The 18,158-nt window shown below is 44.9% G+C and overlaps 1 protein-coding gene across 1 annotated transcript in view; it reads right to left on the bottom strand.

The window, feature by feature from the left end:
* Positions 1 to 18,158, bottom strand: part of LOC109924094 — a 68,950-nt gene that overhangs the window by 8,364 nt on the left and 42,428 nt on the right. Inside the window, exons 5-7 of the mRNA XM_048613434.1 lie at positions 16,660 to 16,938; positions 14,806 to 14,891; positions 2,676 to 2,833 (exon numbers count right to left, since the gene is read on the bottom strand). Coding sequence (XP_048469391.1) covers positions 2,676 to 2,833; positions 14,806 to 14,891; positions 16,660 to 16,938 — 523 coding nt within the window. The remainder of the gene's footprint in view (positions 1 to 2,675; positions 2,834 to 14,805; positions 14,892 to 16,659; positions 16,939 to 18,158) is intronic.

Raw genomic sequence — 18,158 nt, forward strand, 5'->3', positions numbered from 1 at the left:
AAAAATCAAAACGTCAGCCTTCCTGCTCCTCTGATGCTGCTTGGCCTGCTGTGTTCATCCAGCTCTACACCTTGTTATCTCAGATTCTCCAACATCTGCAGTTCCTACTATCTCTTAATAAATTTTTAGCTTTGTTAGGCAAGAATATTAAGGGAACTAAGGAAGAAAGATAGAGATTAGCCAAGATGAGAAACCAGCTCAAGGGGTGGATGGCCAACCGCTGATCTTATTCTCTCATATCTGGTCTGTTATACCACTGCTCATTTCTGGGCACACTATGTGAGTTACACAATTGGGAATGTGTCCTGAAGCCTGATACACCAGCTGCACTTCAATGGACAGAGCAGAGAAGGGGTCTGGTCATTACTGCCTTTAATGGTCACTGCAATCCTGATCATTTTCCATGTGCTCATTCACTAGTGGTGACTAGGTTGCAATGAAGGTCATGAACATGGTCTGATTGCTTTGGACCAAGAATAGGCCAATCAACTGCTCGAACCCTGTCCTACCAATTTAGATTACCATGCACATCTCCATTGACCTACCTTAACTGCATAGCCCTCACTTAGCCCCCATGAAAATCTCTAACTTGTGTTCAATCCAACAGCCAGACAGGGACACAGTTCCAGATTTCCATCACCATTTATGTGAAGATGGCTTTCTGCCATCAGTCCGAAACAGCCTAGTTCTATTTCTCAACTTATTCCCCTTAATATGAACTCCCTAACCAGAGAGAAAAAGTTCTCTCTAACTGCCCTATCAAGGTTTTTCAGCATTCTAAATGCCTCAATTAGATTGGTCCTGAATCTCAAAGGAATGTAAACCTATGCAATCTGTCCTCATTATCTAACCGTGGGCTCCGTTCTGATGAGTTTGTACTGTGGTCTCTCTGGGGACAATATAACCTTCTTAAGATTTGATTCTATTTTATGTCCATTCTCCTTAAGGCACATTATGGCTAACTGTGACATTCCCATCATTGTCCCAGCTGTGATTCAGTGCTGAGTGGGAATTAATCCTGTGGTCTGGTGTTGTATCTGGGTCTACACTATAACTGTTGGTGCCTTCACCAGGGCTGTTATTGGATTCATGCTGGTTTGTTGTACTTTGTGTGGAGGCTGGGCTTGGTGGGAGGCACCCTGATGTAGTAAGCCCTGCCAAACCTCCCAAAGTTCATGGGTGAAAGCCCAAGACCAAACAGGACTGGTGAAAATCTTTCTCCAGATATAGGTAAAAAAAGGGATGAAATGCCTGGGTTTAGGGCTCTGCAGTGGGCTGGGAGCCACCAGACAGGCTTACATTCACTGTGCACCGGGGTGGGGGATGCAGGGGATATACCTAGTGATGTCAGTTATCCTTGGGCAGGTCCTCAGTCTGTGTCAGAGTGCACAAATACCTGACTTAGGGAGTGCTCCCCACTTTCCCTTCCATTTCATGACCTTGTTGGGGTGGCTGAAGTCACCACCCACCCTGACCTGCACTGGCAAGGTGCAGCTAAGGCCAATGTTTTGGAATGACAATTGGATTCCAGTAGATTGGCACAGATTGCTGGTGCTGCCATAGCCACCCGTCTTATTGCGGCTGAGTATAAATCAAAGACCCCACATCCTCCCTCCCGTTATATTATAAATTATTCAGCAAGCAAGGAAGTGAACTCACAGCTTGTCCCACATTCCTGCTGTTGCTTTGTGATGTGAACCAATAGCAGAGAGTCAAGGGTAACCTGAGAGAGTTTCCCTATCTGCTCCTAACTGGTGAAATGGGTGACAGCAGTAGCCAATAATGTGAGAAGTGAGACAAAGGTGCCTCTGCTCTGCAGTTATGCTGACTACCCACCAAAAGCATGAACAGAAAGCACCAGTCTCCCAACTGGGGAGCTAGGGGCCCTCAGTACTCTGTGTCAGGTTGGATTCTCTATAGCCAGTGTGACAATGTAAACTTCAGAACTTTATTAACTTCATGGATTGAAAGAAATAGCTACAATTCTTTCTGGAATAAAGTGTTCCTAGAGATGAATGTGACGGAAAAACTGTTACAAAAGAATGAAAAACAACATGTGAATTAACCATCTCTGAGAAGAAGCAACATAAACAATCTGTTTTCTGGGAGAGAGGAGATAACAACTGCTTGATAAGCTGCTGCCTCATGACAAATAGACAATTAAGTTTGCAGAATGAATGTTCTGAAATAAAGGGGCCAGTTGCAGGAAAACCTGCATTTTAAACAAACAGCCATCCCTGAATGTAAGAAGGAACAGGGGAGCTACTTCTGATAAGAAGGCAAGCTACAGACTTGAGGTCTTCAAGAGTATAATCAATGTTGGGGATGAAAGAATTTATTGAATCATCAATAATGTCACACTGCAAACTTGAAAGAGAGAAAAGTCAGCAGCAGAACTTTGAAGATCAATACTGCACAAGGGTTGAACACTGGACACTTCCAGAGACAGATATTGTTGGATAAATCCTGGTCAGATTCCATAATTAGACAGGTAATATCCAAGTTGAATTGTGAGGCTTAACTTGCTTACTTGAGGGATCTTATTTTGGTTGCTACATGCAATAAAGTTTAAATCATTGTTTCAGTATTTGTATGTCTGTGAGATATCTTTATAAGTAGCCAAATTAAAGGTAGCTTGTGGTCATTTACCCACAACACCAGAGAGATGCACGCACTTATTGAGGTCCCTGGGGTTGTGGAACAGGTAGCATCCAGCTTGCTCGTATCCAATAACCTGAAGAAAGTCTCTGAGATGGGGCTGACTCCAAAGGCTTGCCACCTCTTTCTCCATCAGTTTAGGGCACACAGTGGGTGGTGACTGACACTTTTCCAGCTGCAACAGAACAAAGAGCAGCAGGGTAACCATTGATCATCAAATAGATTGAGTGGGACATCAATAATCTGCTCCGAGTTGTCTCGCTGTTTTGGTGAGAGGCATTCTCTTCACACGATTGGAATGAAGATCATGGCCTCTGGGAGACTTGCTGAGCAGATATCAGAGAAGCAGATGAGCCATTCCACACTCTGCCTTATACTTCTGCATCATATCAACCCAGCACCTTCAGGTAGCTCTTTTTAAACTAAGGGTGGACCCTAACCTGTTCCTTGAGATCAGAACTGGATCTCTGGATTAATAGTTGAGTGATAATATCACTAAGCTATCACCTCCCCATATATAAAGAAGTGTTCACACCTCCTGCTCACAAATCTCATTTCCTGGCAGCATCATATTTGTCATTATTTGTTATGTTGACCACTATTTATCTCTTATCTAGAACCAGGGTTGCCATTTAAAAACAAAGGGATTAATCATTAAAGACAGACATAAAAATAATCTTTTTTTCTCACAGAGGGTCATGAAACTTTGGAACGCTCTTCTTTGTTAGGATGGGGAAGCAAGTGTCCTTGAATCTACTTAGGGCAAGGGTAGATAAATTCTTGATAAGCAAGGGGGATGAAACGTTAATGAGCGTAGAGAGGAAGTCTGGGGTAATCTGATAGCCATGATCTTATTAAATGGAGGATAGACCTGAGGGGAAGAGTGGCCTACTCCTGCTCCTATTTCACAGGTTTGTATGCAAATTGCAATGTCAACATGTCCAATTTAATATTTCCCATCACAACTCCCATGATGTAGCATGAAGATCTGGTCACCAAATGGTGCTCTGGATTGAATATCACAAAAACAAGCTACATCTGACCTATAGATTCAGGCACCCAACATCTCGTGTCCCTAAATATCTGACCCCACTCCTGCACAACCCCTCAGATATCCAACACCGCGTGTCCCTCAACATTTGACCCCATCCCCTGCACGACCCCTCAGATATCCAATTCCTATCCAAAACATCCAATCCCCCAACACCTGACCCATTCCTTTTGGACCTGGCCATCCTGTGCCAAAACTTGTCCATCACTGCACCACTTACCCTCAATATCCGACTAAACAGCCCTGACCCCATCCCAAAGGGACAGCAGACTGACTCATCCTGAGCCCTGACAATAGACTACCACCCCCCTCCCAGAATAACTCCCCATGACACCTGACCCATCCATCCCCCTCAGTTACTTACCACCCTACCCCCTTATTCACTGGCCATCCTCCCCTTTACCCACCTACCCACCCTACCCCCATCCATCTGCCACCCTATTCCCTTACACACCTGCCACCCTCCCCCTTAACCACCTATCACCCTACTCCCTTATTCAGTTGCCACTGTCTCCCTTACCTACCTGCCATCCTCCCCCTTACCCATCTACCATCCTACACCTCTTACCCACCTGCCACCCTCCCCCTTGCCTGCCTATCTCCCTTATCCACCTGCCAACCTACCCCCTAACCCATCTGCCACCCATCCCTGTTATTCAATCAGTTCTATCAAACCTCACCAAAGAGGAAGCAGAGGCCCATCAGAACCTTCACAGTCCACCGAGGAATAAGCAGTCCATACCAGCTGTGCCAGCAATCACCAAATCACAAGAAGAAACTTTAAAAAAAAGTGACCCCCTTGAGACATTTTGGCTCCTGAAACAAAAACAGAAATTGCTGGAGAAACCCAGCAGATGTGCCAGCAACTGTGGAGAGAAAGCAGAGTTAATGTTTCGTGTCTGATGACCCTTCTTCAGTTCTGTTTCAGATTTCTAGCACCTGTAGTTCTTGGTTTTATTTATTACCCAACATGTCCTCTTTTTCTCAGAGTGTTAGGGCTCAGCATTGGAGCAGGTTGAAACCCTGGATGCAAGTCTGTTTCCAGGAGACCAGGCGTCAGCAGTAGTTACAGTTCTGCCCTGATGCAGGACACTTTTAGGAGTAAGTCTGCTCCAGGGATCATATCTGGGAAAAGGTTAAGTCTGAAACACATGTGGGTTCAGGCTACTGCAGGTGAACGCACTCAGGGCTCACAGGAAGACCATACCAAATAACCAAAGCTTCAAGAGTCTGTGGTAACACACAGGCTTCAAGTCAAAACTAACTAGCCATGTACTCCTCATGATTAATGAGCAACTTATATGTTCACTGAGGAACCTCAGATCTTGTTGGAAAGGATTCCAAGAGCTCCATATTCAAGAAACATAAATGTAATCAGTTTCTCAAGACAATTAACCTATGTAAAGTAATATTTTTAACTTGTAACTTCTGTTTCATTCCATTTGTACGCAACACAAATACTTGTAATTTTACCACTCATAGCTGTCTCAAGTAACTTATTGAAGTTAAATGTGTCTTTGGAATTATCTTCCTCAGAGAGCAATGGAGGCTGGGTCATTGATCGTCAAGGCTGAGTTAGTCAGATTTTTGATTAGCAAGGGATTCAAGGGTTATGGGGGTTATGGAACCTGGGGTCACAGTCAGGGTAGCCATGATCCTCTCAAGAGACACAGAGAAAGTTTGCGGGGTTGGGGGGGGTATCAAATAGCTTTATACTGCTCATAATTTTTGTGTTCTTGTATGTCCAAAAAGCATTAGGGATGGGCAACAAATGCTAGCCTTATCAATGAAAGAATAAGAAAACAATCTTGATCAGATCATAAATCTCACATTACCTCTAAGCTTCTTGTTGTCTAAAGTAAAGGGTAATATCTCTAAGAAGTGTCATCACAGCTAAGAACTGATCCACTCCTGCCAGATTTATACCCTGCTGAAGACAAATTCCAGTCTTTGGGTATTGGCTATTTTACTCTGATCTGAAGCCTCCAAAGGACACTGCCTTTCAAAAGAACAAAACAGAAGTACAGTCCAGGAACAGGCCCTTCAACCCTCCAAGCCTGTGCCGATCTTCATGCCCTGACTAAAGTAAAAAACAAACCTTCTGCCCTTATTCGGTCCATATCCCTCTATTCCCTCCCTATTCATGTAACCATCCAGATGCCTCTTAAATGTCGCCAATGTGCCTGCTTCTATCACCTCCTCTGGCAGTGCATTCCAGGCTCCTATCACTCTATACATGAAAAACTTCCCCCAGAAAACCTCCCTTAAACTTTACCCCTGTCACCTTGAACCTGTGCCCCCTTGTAATTGAAACCTCAATCCTGGGAAAAGGCATCTGACTACCACCCTATCTATACCTCTCACAATTTTGTAGACCTCTGTCAGGTCTCCTCTCAGCCATCATCTTTCCACTGAAAACAATCCTAGTCTTTTTAACCTTTCCTCATTGTCAATGCCTTCAAGACCAGGCAACATCCTGGTGAACCTTCTTCACACTCTCTTCAAAGCTTCCATGTCCTTCAGATAGTGTGGCAACTAAAACTGCACACAATACTCCAAGTGCAGCCTAGAAAGGGTTTTAGAGAGCTGCAACATGATTTGCCAACTCTTGTATTCCATGCCCCGGCCAATGAAGGCAAGCATCCCAATATGCCTTCTAAATCACTTTTGCCACCTGTGTTGCCACTTTTAGGGAACTGTGGACCTGCACACCCAGATCCATCTGTATGTTAACGTTCCTAAGGCTTCTGCCATTCACACCTAAATTTGATCCTCCAAAATGCATCATCTTGCATTTGTTTGGATTAAACTCCATCTGCCATTTCTGTGCCCAAATCACCAATCTATATCCTGTTGCATTCTTTCACAATTGTCGGCACTATCAGCAACTCCACCAATCTTTGTGTCATCTGCAAACTTACTAATCAGACCACCCACATTTTCCTCCAGATCATTTATACATACTACAAACAGAGGACCCAAGACTGATCCCTGTGGAACATCACTAGTTACCAGTCTCCATTCTGAAAAACATCCTTCCACCGCTACCCCCTGACTTCTATGACTAAGCCAGTTTTGTATCCATCTAACCAGTAAACCCCAAATCGAATGTGATTTTAGTTTTTGGACCAATCTGCCATGTGGGACTTTATCAAATGGTTTACTAAAGTCCATGTAAACTACATCCACAGCCCTTCCCTCATCAATTATCTTTGTCACCTCTTCAAAAAATTCAGTCAGGATGGTGAGACACGACCTTCCCCATACAAAACCATGCTGCCTGTCACTAACTAGTCCATTTTCTTCCAAATGTGCATATATCTTGTCCCTCAGTATCTTCTCCAAGAGCTTCCCCGCCACAGACATCAGGCTCACATGCCTATAATTTCCTGGATTATCCCTGCTTCCTTTCTTAAACAAGAGAACAACATTGGCTAATCTCCAGTCCTCTGGAACCTTGCCTGTGGTCAAAGAGCTATTTCTTCTCTTGCCTCTCGCACAAACCAGGGATAGGTCCCTACTGGCCCTGGGGACTTGTCTATCTTAATGCAATTTAGGATATCCAAAACTTCCTCCTTCAATATACTGATATTCTCATTTCAGATGGATTTTTCATCAACTGGAAACAGTTATTCTCCACTTGAACAAATGTAGGAGGGAGAGAAAAGAACATAAAATAAGATCTGTGTTTGGATCAATGTCAGGACTAATTAAATGATTCACACACTCATCCCTGACCTCAACATCAGTCATGTCCTTCTCCTCGGTGAATACCAATACAAAGTACTCATTAAGGATCTCTCCCACTTCCTGTTGTTCCATACATCACTTCCCTTGTCTTTGAGTGGGCCTACTCTGTCCCTTGCTACCCTATTTCTTCTAATGTATGTATAAAAATCCTTGGGATTCTCCTTGACCCTGTTTGCTAAAGACATTTCATGGCTCCTTTTAGCCTTCATAAATCTGTGTTTAAGTTCCTTCCTAATTTCTCTATACTCTTCAAAGGTTTCATCCATTTGTAGCTGCCTAAAGCTGTTGTATGCTTCCTTTTCCCTTTTGACTAAGCTTATAATTTCCCATGTCGTCCATGGTTGCTAGATCCTGCCATTCCCATCCTTCAGTGTTGCAGGGACATGCATGACCTGCACTTTAATCAACTGGTCTTTAAAAGACTTCCACATGCCAGACATAGATTTGCCCTCAAATAACTGCTCCCAATCCACATTCTCCAGTTCCTGTCTAATTTGGATGTAATTGGCCCTTGTCCAATTAAACACCCTAACCCGAGGGCCACTCTTGTCCTTGTCCATGTCTACTCGAAATCTTATGGAGTTATGGTCACTAAGCTCAAAATGCTCTCCTACTGAAGCATCGATCACCTGTCCTGGCTCATTCCCTCATACCAAGTCTAGTATGATCTGCTCTCTTTCATGGTGGATAGAGGTCAAAACTGTGCTCAGTCTAAACATTACACTCTCAAACACTTCTCACCATCCATTCTGTTGCTTCCTTCCAATTGGACACCTTTGAGGAATGAAGAAGGATCACATCAGGTTAACCTGCTTTACCTTTAACCTAGATCTCCATTCCAATATTACAACTGCAGCTGTGTACATGAAGGCACATCTGCTACACACAGTCCGAATGCCAGAAGCTATCTAGGTCAGTCCAAATGTCTGAGCACAATTCTGACCCATCGACAGAATAAAAAACAACGTCCTGTTGTACAAAAACATTTCAATTGTACAACAGGGCATTGTTGAAAATCTGCAATATAATCAGAAAATTCTGGAAAACTCAGCTGTTCTCGCAGCATCTGTGGAAAAAGAAACAGAGTCACCATTTCAGATTCATTTTTCATCAACTGGAAACAGTTATTCTCCGTTTGAACAAATGTAGAGGTGGAAAAAAGGAGGGAGAGAAAAAAACATAAAATAAGAGATAGCAGGAACTGCAGATGCTGGAGAATCTGAGATAACAAGGTGCAGGGCTGGATGAACACAGCAGGCCAAGCAGCATCAGAGGAGCAGTAAGGCCGACGTTTCAGGTCTAGACCCTTCTTCAGAAATGGGGGAGGGGAAGGAGGTTCTGAAATAAATAGGGAGAGAGGGGGAGGCAGAAAGAAGATGGATAGAGGAGAAAATAGGTGGAGAGGAAACAGACAGGTCAAAGAGGCGGGGTTGGAGCCAGTAAAGGTGAATTAGGTGGGGAGTTAGGGAGGAGATAGGTCAGTCCAGGGAGGACGGACAGGTCAAGGGGGCGGGATGAGGTTAGTAGGTAGGAGATGGGGGTGGGAGGAGGGGATAGGTGGGAGGAAGGACAGGTTAGGGAGGCGGGGACAAGCTGGGCTGGTTTTGGGATGCAGTAGGGGGAGGGGAGATTTTGAAGCTTGTGAAGTCCACATTGATACCATTGGGATATGTGAGCCTATTGGAAACGTTGACCTGGTTTCGGAAAAATATATAAATATATCACAGAGTGAGCACTTACATGTATAATTGTGGTATGGGGCTTTTGGTAATGTTCAGGTGTTAATAAAGATATCTTTTCTGTTATTTATTTGCGCAGTAAATAATGTTTACTGTTTAATGTTTACTGTTTGTTGATTTTCGTTTGTCTGTTATAGTAAAAGTCTTAGAACTTCAAATCATTTTGTGTGATTGTTTGATTGAGTCACTGAGAATTCAGATCTCTTTTTATGAATTACCAGTCTCTACAGGGATTTCAGATCAAATCAAGTTTTAGATCAGCAGCCATCATTTCTTAGATGGTAGCTGTTGGTGAAAATTCTGCTTTTCCCATTTAAACCTCTTATTGGCCAGTTTTTTGTTTCTTTAATTACCCCTTCTTTACTTCCTTTGTCATCGAAGTGAGGTATTAACTGTTTCTCTTGAGAAGCAAATACTGTCCGTCCTGCTGTGTATTTTCAACATTTTCTATTTTTAATCTGGAAAGGCAAATTTGCTGACCGACACAAAAATAGGTGGAAGGCAGGTTATGAGAAGGACACAAACAGTTTACAGAGAGATATTGATAAGTTAAGGAAGTGGGCAAAAAATTGGCAATTGAATTATAATCTGGGAAAATATGAAATTGTTCATTTTGCAAGGGATAACAAAACAACAGAGTAATATTTAAATGGAACAAAACTGCAGAAAGCTGCAACACAAAGGGACTTGGGGGTTCTTGTGCATGAAACACAGAAAGCTAGCATACAGGGGTTGCAGGTAGTCAGGAAGGCTAATAGAATGTTGGCCCTTATTTCAAGGGGGTTGGAATGTAATAGTAAGGAAGTCTTACTGCAACTGTACAAGGTGCTGGTGAGATCACAGCTGGAGTACTGTGAGCAGTTTTGGTCCCCTTAGTTAAGTAAAGGCATTATTTCATTGGAGGTAGTTCAGAGAAGGATCACTAGGATGATCACTGGTATAGAAGTATTGACTTATGAGCAAAGGCTAAACAGGGTGGAACTATACTCAGAGACAACAAGGTGCAGGGCTGGATGAACACAGCAGGCCAAGCAGCATCATAGGAGCAGAGAGGCTGACGTTTCGGGCCTAGACCCTTCATCAGAAAAGGGGGAGGGGAAGGGGGTTCTGAAATAAATAGGGAGAGAGTGGGAGGCGGATAGAAGAGGGATAGAGGAGAGAATAGGTGGAGAGGAAACAAACAGGTCGAAGAGGCGGGGATGGAGCCAGTAAAGGTGAGTGTAGGTAGGGAGTTAGGAAGGGGATAGGTCAGTCCAGGGAGGACGGACAGGTCAAGGGGGCGGGATGAGGTTGGTCGGTAGGAGATGGAGGTGCGGCTTGAGGTGGGAGGAGGGGATAGGTGGGAGGAAGAACAGGTTAGGGAGGCAGGGACGAGCTGGACTGGTTTTGGGATGCGGTAGGGGGAGGGGAGATTTTGAAACTTGTGAAATCCACATTGATACCATTGGGCTGCAGGGTTCCCAAGCGGAATATAAGTTGCTGTTCCTGCAACCTGTTTGTTTCCTCTCCACCTATCCTCTCCTCTATCCCTCTTCTATCCGCCTCCCATTCTCTCCCTATTTATTTCAAAACCCACTTCCCCTCTCCCTTTTCTGATGAAGGGTCTAGGCCCGAAACGTCAGCCTCTCTGCTCCTATGATGCTGCTTGGCCTGCTGTGTTCATCCAGCCCTGCACCTTGTTGTCTCGGATTCTCCAGCATCTGCAGTTCCTACTATCTCTGGGACTATACTCACTGGAGTTTAGAAGAATAAGAGGTGATCTCACTGAAACAGATAGGATTCTTAAGGGGCTTGACAGGGTAAATGCTGAGAGGGTGTTTCCCCTCATGGGACAATCTAGGACCAGAGAGTATAGTCTCAGAATAAAGGGGCATGAGTTTAAGACTGAGATGAGGAGAAATTTCTTCTATCGGAGAGCTGTGAGTCTTTGGAACTCATTGCCACAGATAGCTGTGGGACAGAATCCTTGTGATTTAAGGCTGAGATGAATAGATTCATAGTCAGTTGGGGAATCAAGGATTATAGGGATAGGGCAAGAAAGTAGTTGTGAGGAATAATGGATCAGTCATGATCCTATGAAATGGCAGAACAGGCTTGAGGAGCTGAATAGCCTACTCCTGTTCCTATTTCTTATGATCTTATGGTTTTATGGAGAAAATATTGAAAGAAGGATGTTACAATCCCAGACCAGATCGCTAAATGTTTGTTACGATCTGGCTACTGGACCAATACTTTTATTTTTAAAGTAGACAAAGTGTGAGATCCAGGGGACTTAATATGAGAATACAACTGTGAGATTTCATGATTTGAATAAACAACAATAATCTTCATTATACAATTTTAGAGCAGTAATAACATTTACAATGTGTGTAACTTACTTCAAACATCTAGAATTCACATTTGGGAAATAGGTGGCTCAAATACTATACAGCACACATCGTACAGCAAATGTGATCAAGGTAGATCCCACAGATTTTTCAGCAACACTCCTCTCCACCCCCAGACATTAATGACATGGTGGGTCATCAACTGTAATTAAACTTCCCAAGGGATCACAATTCATTGCTTTTGCCAATCCATCATTGACCACGTCATGACTGTTCTGGTTGATCACCCTTCTTTCTTCGGTCTAAACTCCACTGCATTCCAAAACTGCACCCCAACATCACTCCTAACTCTAGCTCCTCACCTACAGCCAGCTTCACCGAGTCTGGAACAAAAACAAAATTGCTGGAAAAGCTCAACAGGTCTGGCAGCATCTGTGAAGGAAAAAACAGGTTAACGTTTTGGGTTCGGTGACCCTTCCTCAGAACTGATGGTGGCTGGGAAAATGTCAGTTTATATGCAGAAAATAGGGAGGTGGGTGGTGTGGGGAGTAAACGATAGGATAGAGCCTAAAGAGAGAGAAGAGCAGTTGGACAGACAAAGAGTTGATAACAATTAGGTTGGGAGGGTGAATTGTTGTTAATGGGGACTATTAGTGACTAATAACAGATAGTGTATGATGGCAGGCTATATATGGTATCAAGGTCTGGTGTATGGGATAGGGGGCTAGGACATGGGAGAGTTTAGGCCCTAAAATTATTGACGTCAATATTGAGTCCAGAGGGCTGCAGGGTCCCCAGGCAGAAAATGAGGTGTTGTTCTTCCAGCTTGAGTTGGGCTTCGCTGGAACACTGCAGCAAGCCAGAGACAGAGATGTTGGCCAGGGAGCAGGGTGGTGCATTAAAGTGGCAGGCAATAGGTAGTTCAGGGTCTTTTTTATGAGCAGAATGTAGATGTTCTGCGAAGTGGTCACCCAGTCTACATTTCGGTTTCCCCAGTGTAGGGGAGACCACATTGTGAGCAGTGAATGCAGTAGATTCTGGGAAGTGCAGGTGAAGTGTTGCTTCACCTGTAAGGTATGTTTGGGCCCTTGGATACTGGGGAGGGAGGAGGTAAATGGGAAGGTGTTACACCTTCGCTGGTTACAGGGGAAGGTGCCATAGGGCTGTGGGGGGATGTTGGGGGTGAAGGAAGTGTGGACCAGGGTGTCCCGGAGGGAACGGTCCCTGCGGAAGGCGGACGAGGGAGGAGAGGGGAATATATGTCTGGTGGTTGCATCTTGCCAGAGGTGGCGGAAATTGCGTTTGATGATCTTCTGGATGTGGATACTGATGGGATGGTAGGTGAGGATAAGGGGAACCCTATTGCTGTTGCGGGAGGGAAGAGAAGGGGTGAGGGAGGAAGTGCAGGAGATGGGTCGGACCTGGATGAGTGCCCTGTTGACAACGGAGCTGGGGAATCCTCGGTTGAGGAATAAGGTGGACATTTCGGAGGCTCCCTTGTCGAACTTGGCCTCATCTGAACACATATGATGGAGACGGAGGAACTGAGAGAATTCACCGAGTCTGTCCTGCCTCAGGTTGCTTTCCCCACCTCGAATCTTTCTGAGTTGCAACAAGCAAATACAGTTGTGAGCTTTTCAAAACCCACTTTCTCAGCACCTCAGAACTTCTTTTGAATCCTGATTCTAAAATATAGAAATTCCCAGAACCACCTATTGCCCCGACTCCTCACTGAGACCCCTACACTGAATCTGTGTAGCTCCACTCTTTTCCCAGCAGTACTAACGGCAGCATTCCTAACATAGAGTCTGCTTCTGCCCTTGTCTGTCCCATGTCTTTTCCAATTAACTGTCCTTCAACTTCCTCTGCAATACCTCCCAAACTGTCCATAAGATCATAAGACCATAAGGCTATGAGCAGAAATAGGCCATTCAGTCCATCGAGTCTGCTCTGCTATTCCATGAGATCATGGCTGATCTGATAATACTCAACTCCATTTCCCTGCCTTTCCCTTGATTCCTTTACTGATTAAAAATATGTCCAGCTCAACATATCCTCAATGACCCAGCCTTGATGGCCTTCAGCGGTAAAGCATTTCACAGATACACTATCCTCTCAGAGAAAATAATCGACCCCATCTCTTTCTTAATGTGCAATCCCTTATTCTGAGATTATGCACTCTGGTCCAAGACTCTCCTACAAGGTACAACCCACTCAAGGTCCCCTCGTAAGACCCTCATTACCCAGTATCAGCCTACTGAACCTTCTCTGGACTGCTTCCAATGCCAGTGTATGTTTCCTTAGATAAGGGGTCCAAAACTGTTCACAGTATTCCAGCTGTGGATTAATTAGCGCCTTGCACAGTTTTAGCAAAACCTCCCAACATTTATATTTCATTGCTTTCGAGATAAAGGCCAGCAATCCATTTACCTTGAGGCCAAATGTAAACTGGAGGAACAACACCTGATATTTCACCTTCAGACCTTATAGCCCAAAGGCCTGAATATTGACTTCACCAGCTTCAAAATCCCTCCACGTCCCGGTTCTGTTCTGTATGGGTTTGTATGTGGGGTCTAATTCCACATGTTTGTTGAGTGCACACAAACCCACAGCCACACTACAACAAACACAAGGAACAAAGACCCTAGACCCATGACATGCAGGACAAACATAGTTTACAAAATACATTGCAATGACTGCAACAAACATTACATCAGCCAGACCGGAAGGAAACTAGCCATCAGGACACACGAACACCAGCTAGCAGCAAAATGACATGACGGACTTTCCCTCATCTCAGTGCACTTGGACAATGAAGGCCTTCAATTTAACTGGCACAACGTGACCATCCTAGCTCAAGCCAACCACAGACAGGCACAGGAATTCCTAGAGGCCTGGTTTTCAACCCGTAATGCAATCAACAAACATGTGGAATTAGACCCCATATACAAACAGAACCGGAAATGACACAACCCAACTTAACAGACCAGATCATATAAATACCAAGTGGAGTAGAACGACATTGCTTCATCGGACTCTGCACTGATGATGTTACCGAGGATGGTGATGAAACGTCTGTACGATAACCAGCCAGCTCAGCGAGCAAGCCAACAACCTCATCCACAACCCGAGCTACAAATCCTTGCAAGAACATTAAATCATGACTTTTTTCCTATGGCCACAGAGTAAGTCCCAGCAAACAATCATTTCTGTAGCACAAAGCAGAGTGGGTGACATTAGCCTCTGATCCTGCGTCTTTTGGGGATGAAATGGTACCTACCAAATTGATCAGCTGTTCCAGTCGTTCACAGGTCAGTGGCAGAATCCAGATCAAGGCATTCACACACTGAGAGCAGGCACTGAGATCTGAAACCAGCACAAATATATACTCATACATTACCTCACTTAATTCAGTGTTTCAGCACACCATGCCTGCTGCTTCAGCACACTAGCTGCACAGGCAGTGCCCTGCTTTGACATCTCACCTGGCTGATGGCACCTCCAGCAATGCAGCACTCCCTTGGCAATGCATACATCCATCAGCTGGGTCACCTGTTCATGTCTGAGGCCAGGGGCCTTGAACTGACAACTAATGGGCAAATGAATGAACTGACAGCCCGGGTGATGAGCACTCGGCCACAGAATCTCTGTGCTGAAAATTCATCTTCTTTAATTAAAATTAAAATTCTTTCTCTAGTTCCTAGTCCCATTATCACCCCCTTTTCTATTGCATTATCACTTCTTTTGTCTATAAATGGTCTCCTACCTTTCCCCCTATCATGGACACTCCCTTTAATTCTTTCCTGCTCCTCCTCTCCCCCTATTTTGCCTGGGTCTGTACTTGGCTACACTCTGTTCATCTCTAACATCTCGCAATACTGAGAAAGGTTTTCAGCCTGAAACTTTACTTCATCCAGATTTCTAATGTGTCGAGAATGGGACACAGTGGTAATGTTACTGGGCTGATAATCAGGAGATTGGTTAGGCTCCACGGACACAAGCTCAAAGCCAAAAGTAGGAAAGTAAATGGCAAATAAAATCTCCAATTGAAAGCTGGGCATCAGTAATGAACTCATCTGATTCATTAATGACTCTTAGGGAAGGAAATTTGCTGCCCTTACCTGGTCCACCCCACTTGTGACTCCTGACCCAGAGCCATGTAATTGACTCTGAAATGGTCTCTGAAATGAGCCTCAAGAAGTCTCTGAGTTCAAGGGCAAATACAGTAAAAGTGGTCTTGCCAAGGACATCCATGTCCCATCAAGAAATGAGGGGGAAGAAAAGCTGCTCGGTGCTTTGCAAGTCTTGTCAGAGCCCCTTATAATCAAGTTGGTTCTTTTGAGCACAGAAACTCTAATATTTTAATTTATAACACTAATACATTAATATATATTTAAATGCTTTTAAATTTTCTTCTTGAATTGATCACTGTACCTTCATGTAGCTACCAAAAGATACCTGGAGTAAGAGGTTGTCTTGTGAGCAGTATTGAATGGACTAGGCCGATATTAGTCAGAACTTGGAAGAAAAGGTGATCTCACAGGAATATAATATTTTCAAAGGGTTTAGCAAGATAGGGTGTGATGGAGGGTTAAGTGAGGGTGTTGAGGTATGATACATTATTGTAGAATCCTTACACTATGGGAGCAGGCCATTCAGCTCATCAAGCCCACACCATACCTCCAGAGGACATTCCCCAGACCAACCCCCCAAATTCCTATGGCCCTGCATTTCCCATGGCTACCACTTAGCCTACACATCTTTGGACTGTGGGAGTAAACTGTAGCACACAGAGGAAACCCACACAGACACGGGGAGAATACGCAAACTCCACACAGACAGTCGCCCAACAGTGGAATTGAACCTACGTCACTGGTGTTGTAAGGCAGCAGTGCTAACCACTGAGCCACTGTGCTGCCATTAGGGGTATTGCAAGGATATTTTGTGTGATGGGTTATAGAATGAAGTTACTTGTAAACGAAAGAGGGCAGAGCGAGGGTATTGGGGTGTACTGGAATGTACAGTGTGGGTATTGGTGGAGCTCCAAGGTTATTTTGGGTTGACAGATTAGCTATAGGTAAAACATACACAAACAGAATCGGCTGAGGGTTTAGTACAAAATTCTGATACTGACCAATCAGAGCTGCAATGGCTTGTTGTGCGATACCAAGCAGCCTATCTGGATTCCAGTGCGGGAAAATTACAGCCACAGGGTGAGCGTGGGAAACGGGAAGTGTAGCATGATTCAAAACATCGCTCATTGCTGCTTGTTCACATGCCAATAAAAAGCTCCTGTCTCCCATTTTGGAAGGTTCTGGTGCCAGGGACTGAAAGCGAAATCCCAGTAAATTTAACATGGAAGATACTCCTGGGATTCCAATGATATTTGCAGTCAACTTCACTGTAACATTGTCTGTGGGAAAATGGAAAGATGATCAGAATGAGAAGATGCCAGTTGATTCAACCATTACTGCTTTTGCTACTCACACACTGCCATTCAGACACGGCAACTCTCCCTACAGCAACATGCACACTGCCACTACCCTCCCCATTGCCACTCCTCCACTGCTTCTCCCACACTGCCACTCTCCTATTATAACATACACTGCCACTCTCCACCACTACCACTCTCCTGCTGTAACGCACACTGCCACTCTCCCCTACTGCTACACTCCTACTGTAACTCACACACTGCCACTCTCCCCCACTGCCACACTCCTACTGTAACTCACACTGCCACTCTCCCCTACTGCTACACTCCTACTGTAACTCACACACTGCCACTCTCCTATTATAACACACACTGCCACTCTCCACCACTACCTCTCCTGCTGTAACTCACACTGCCACTCTCCCCTACTGCTACACTCCTACTGTAACTCACACACTGCCACTCTCCCCCACTGCCACACTCCTACTGTAACTCACACTGCCACTCTCCCCTACTGCTACAATCCTACTGTAACTCACACACTGCCACTCTCCCCCACTACCACACTCCTACTGTAACTCACACTGACACTCTCCCCTACTGCCACACTCCTAGTGTAACTCACACTGCCACTTCCCCCCACTGGTACTGTCCTACTGTAATACACACACTGCCACTCTCCCCTACTGCCACACTCCTACTGTAACTCACACACTGCCACTTTCCCCCACTGCCACTCTCCTACTGTAACTCATGCACTGCCACTCTCCCCCACTACCACACTCCTACTGTAACTCACACTGCCACTCTCCCCCACTGCCACACTCCTACTGTAACTCACACTGCCACTCTCCCCCACTACCACTCTCCTACTGTAACTCACACTGCCACTCTCCACCACTACCACTCTCCTACTGTAACTCACACTGACACTCTCCCCTACTGCCACACTCCTACTGTAACTCACACTGCCACTTCCCCCCATTGGTACTGTCCTACTGTAATACACACACTGCCACTCTCCCCCACTGCCACACTCCTACTGTAACTCACACTGCCACTCTCCCCCACTACCACTCTCCTACTGTAACTCACACACTGCCACTCTCCCCCACTGCCACTCTCCTACTGTAACTCACACACTGCCACTTGCCGCCACTACCACTCTCCTACTGTAACTCACACTGCCACTCTCCCCCACT

This window comes from Rhincodon typus, chromosome 28 (genome assembly GCF_021869965.1).
Source record: "Rhincodon typus isolate 14 chromosome 28, sRhiTyp1.1, whole genome shotgun sequence".
NCBI lineage: Eukaryota > Metazoa > Chordata > Chondrichthyes > Orectolobiformes > Rhincodontidae > Rhincodon > Rhincodon typus.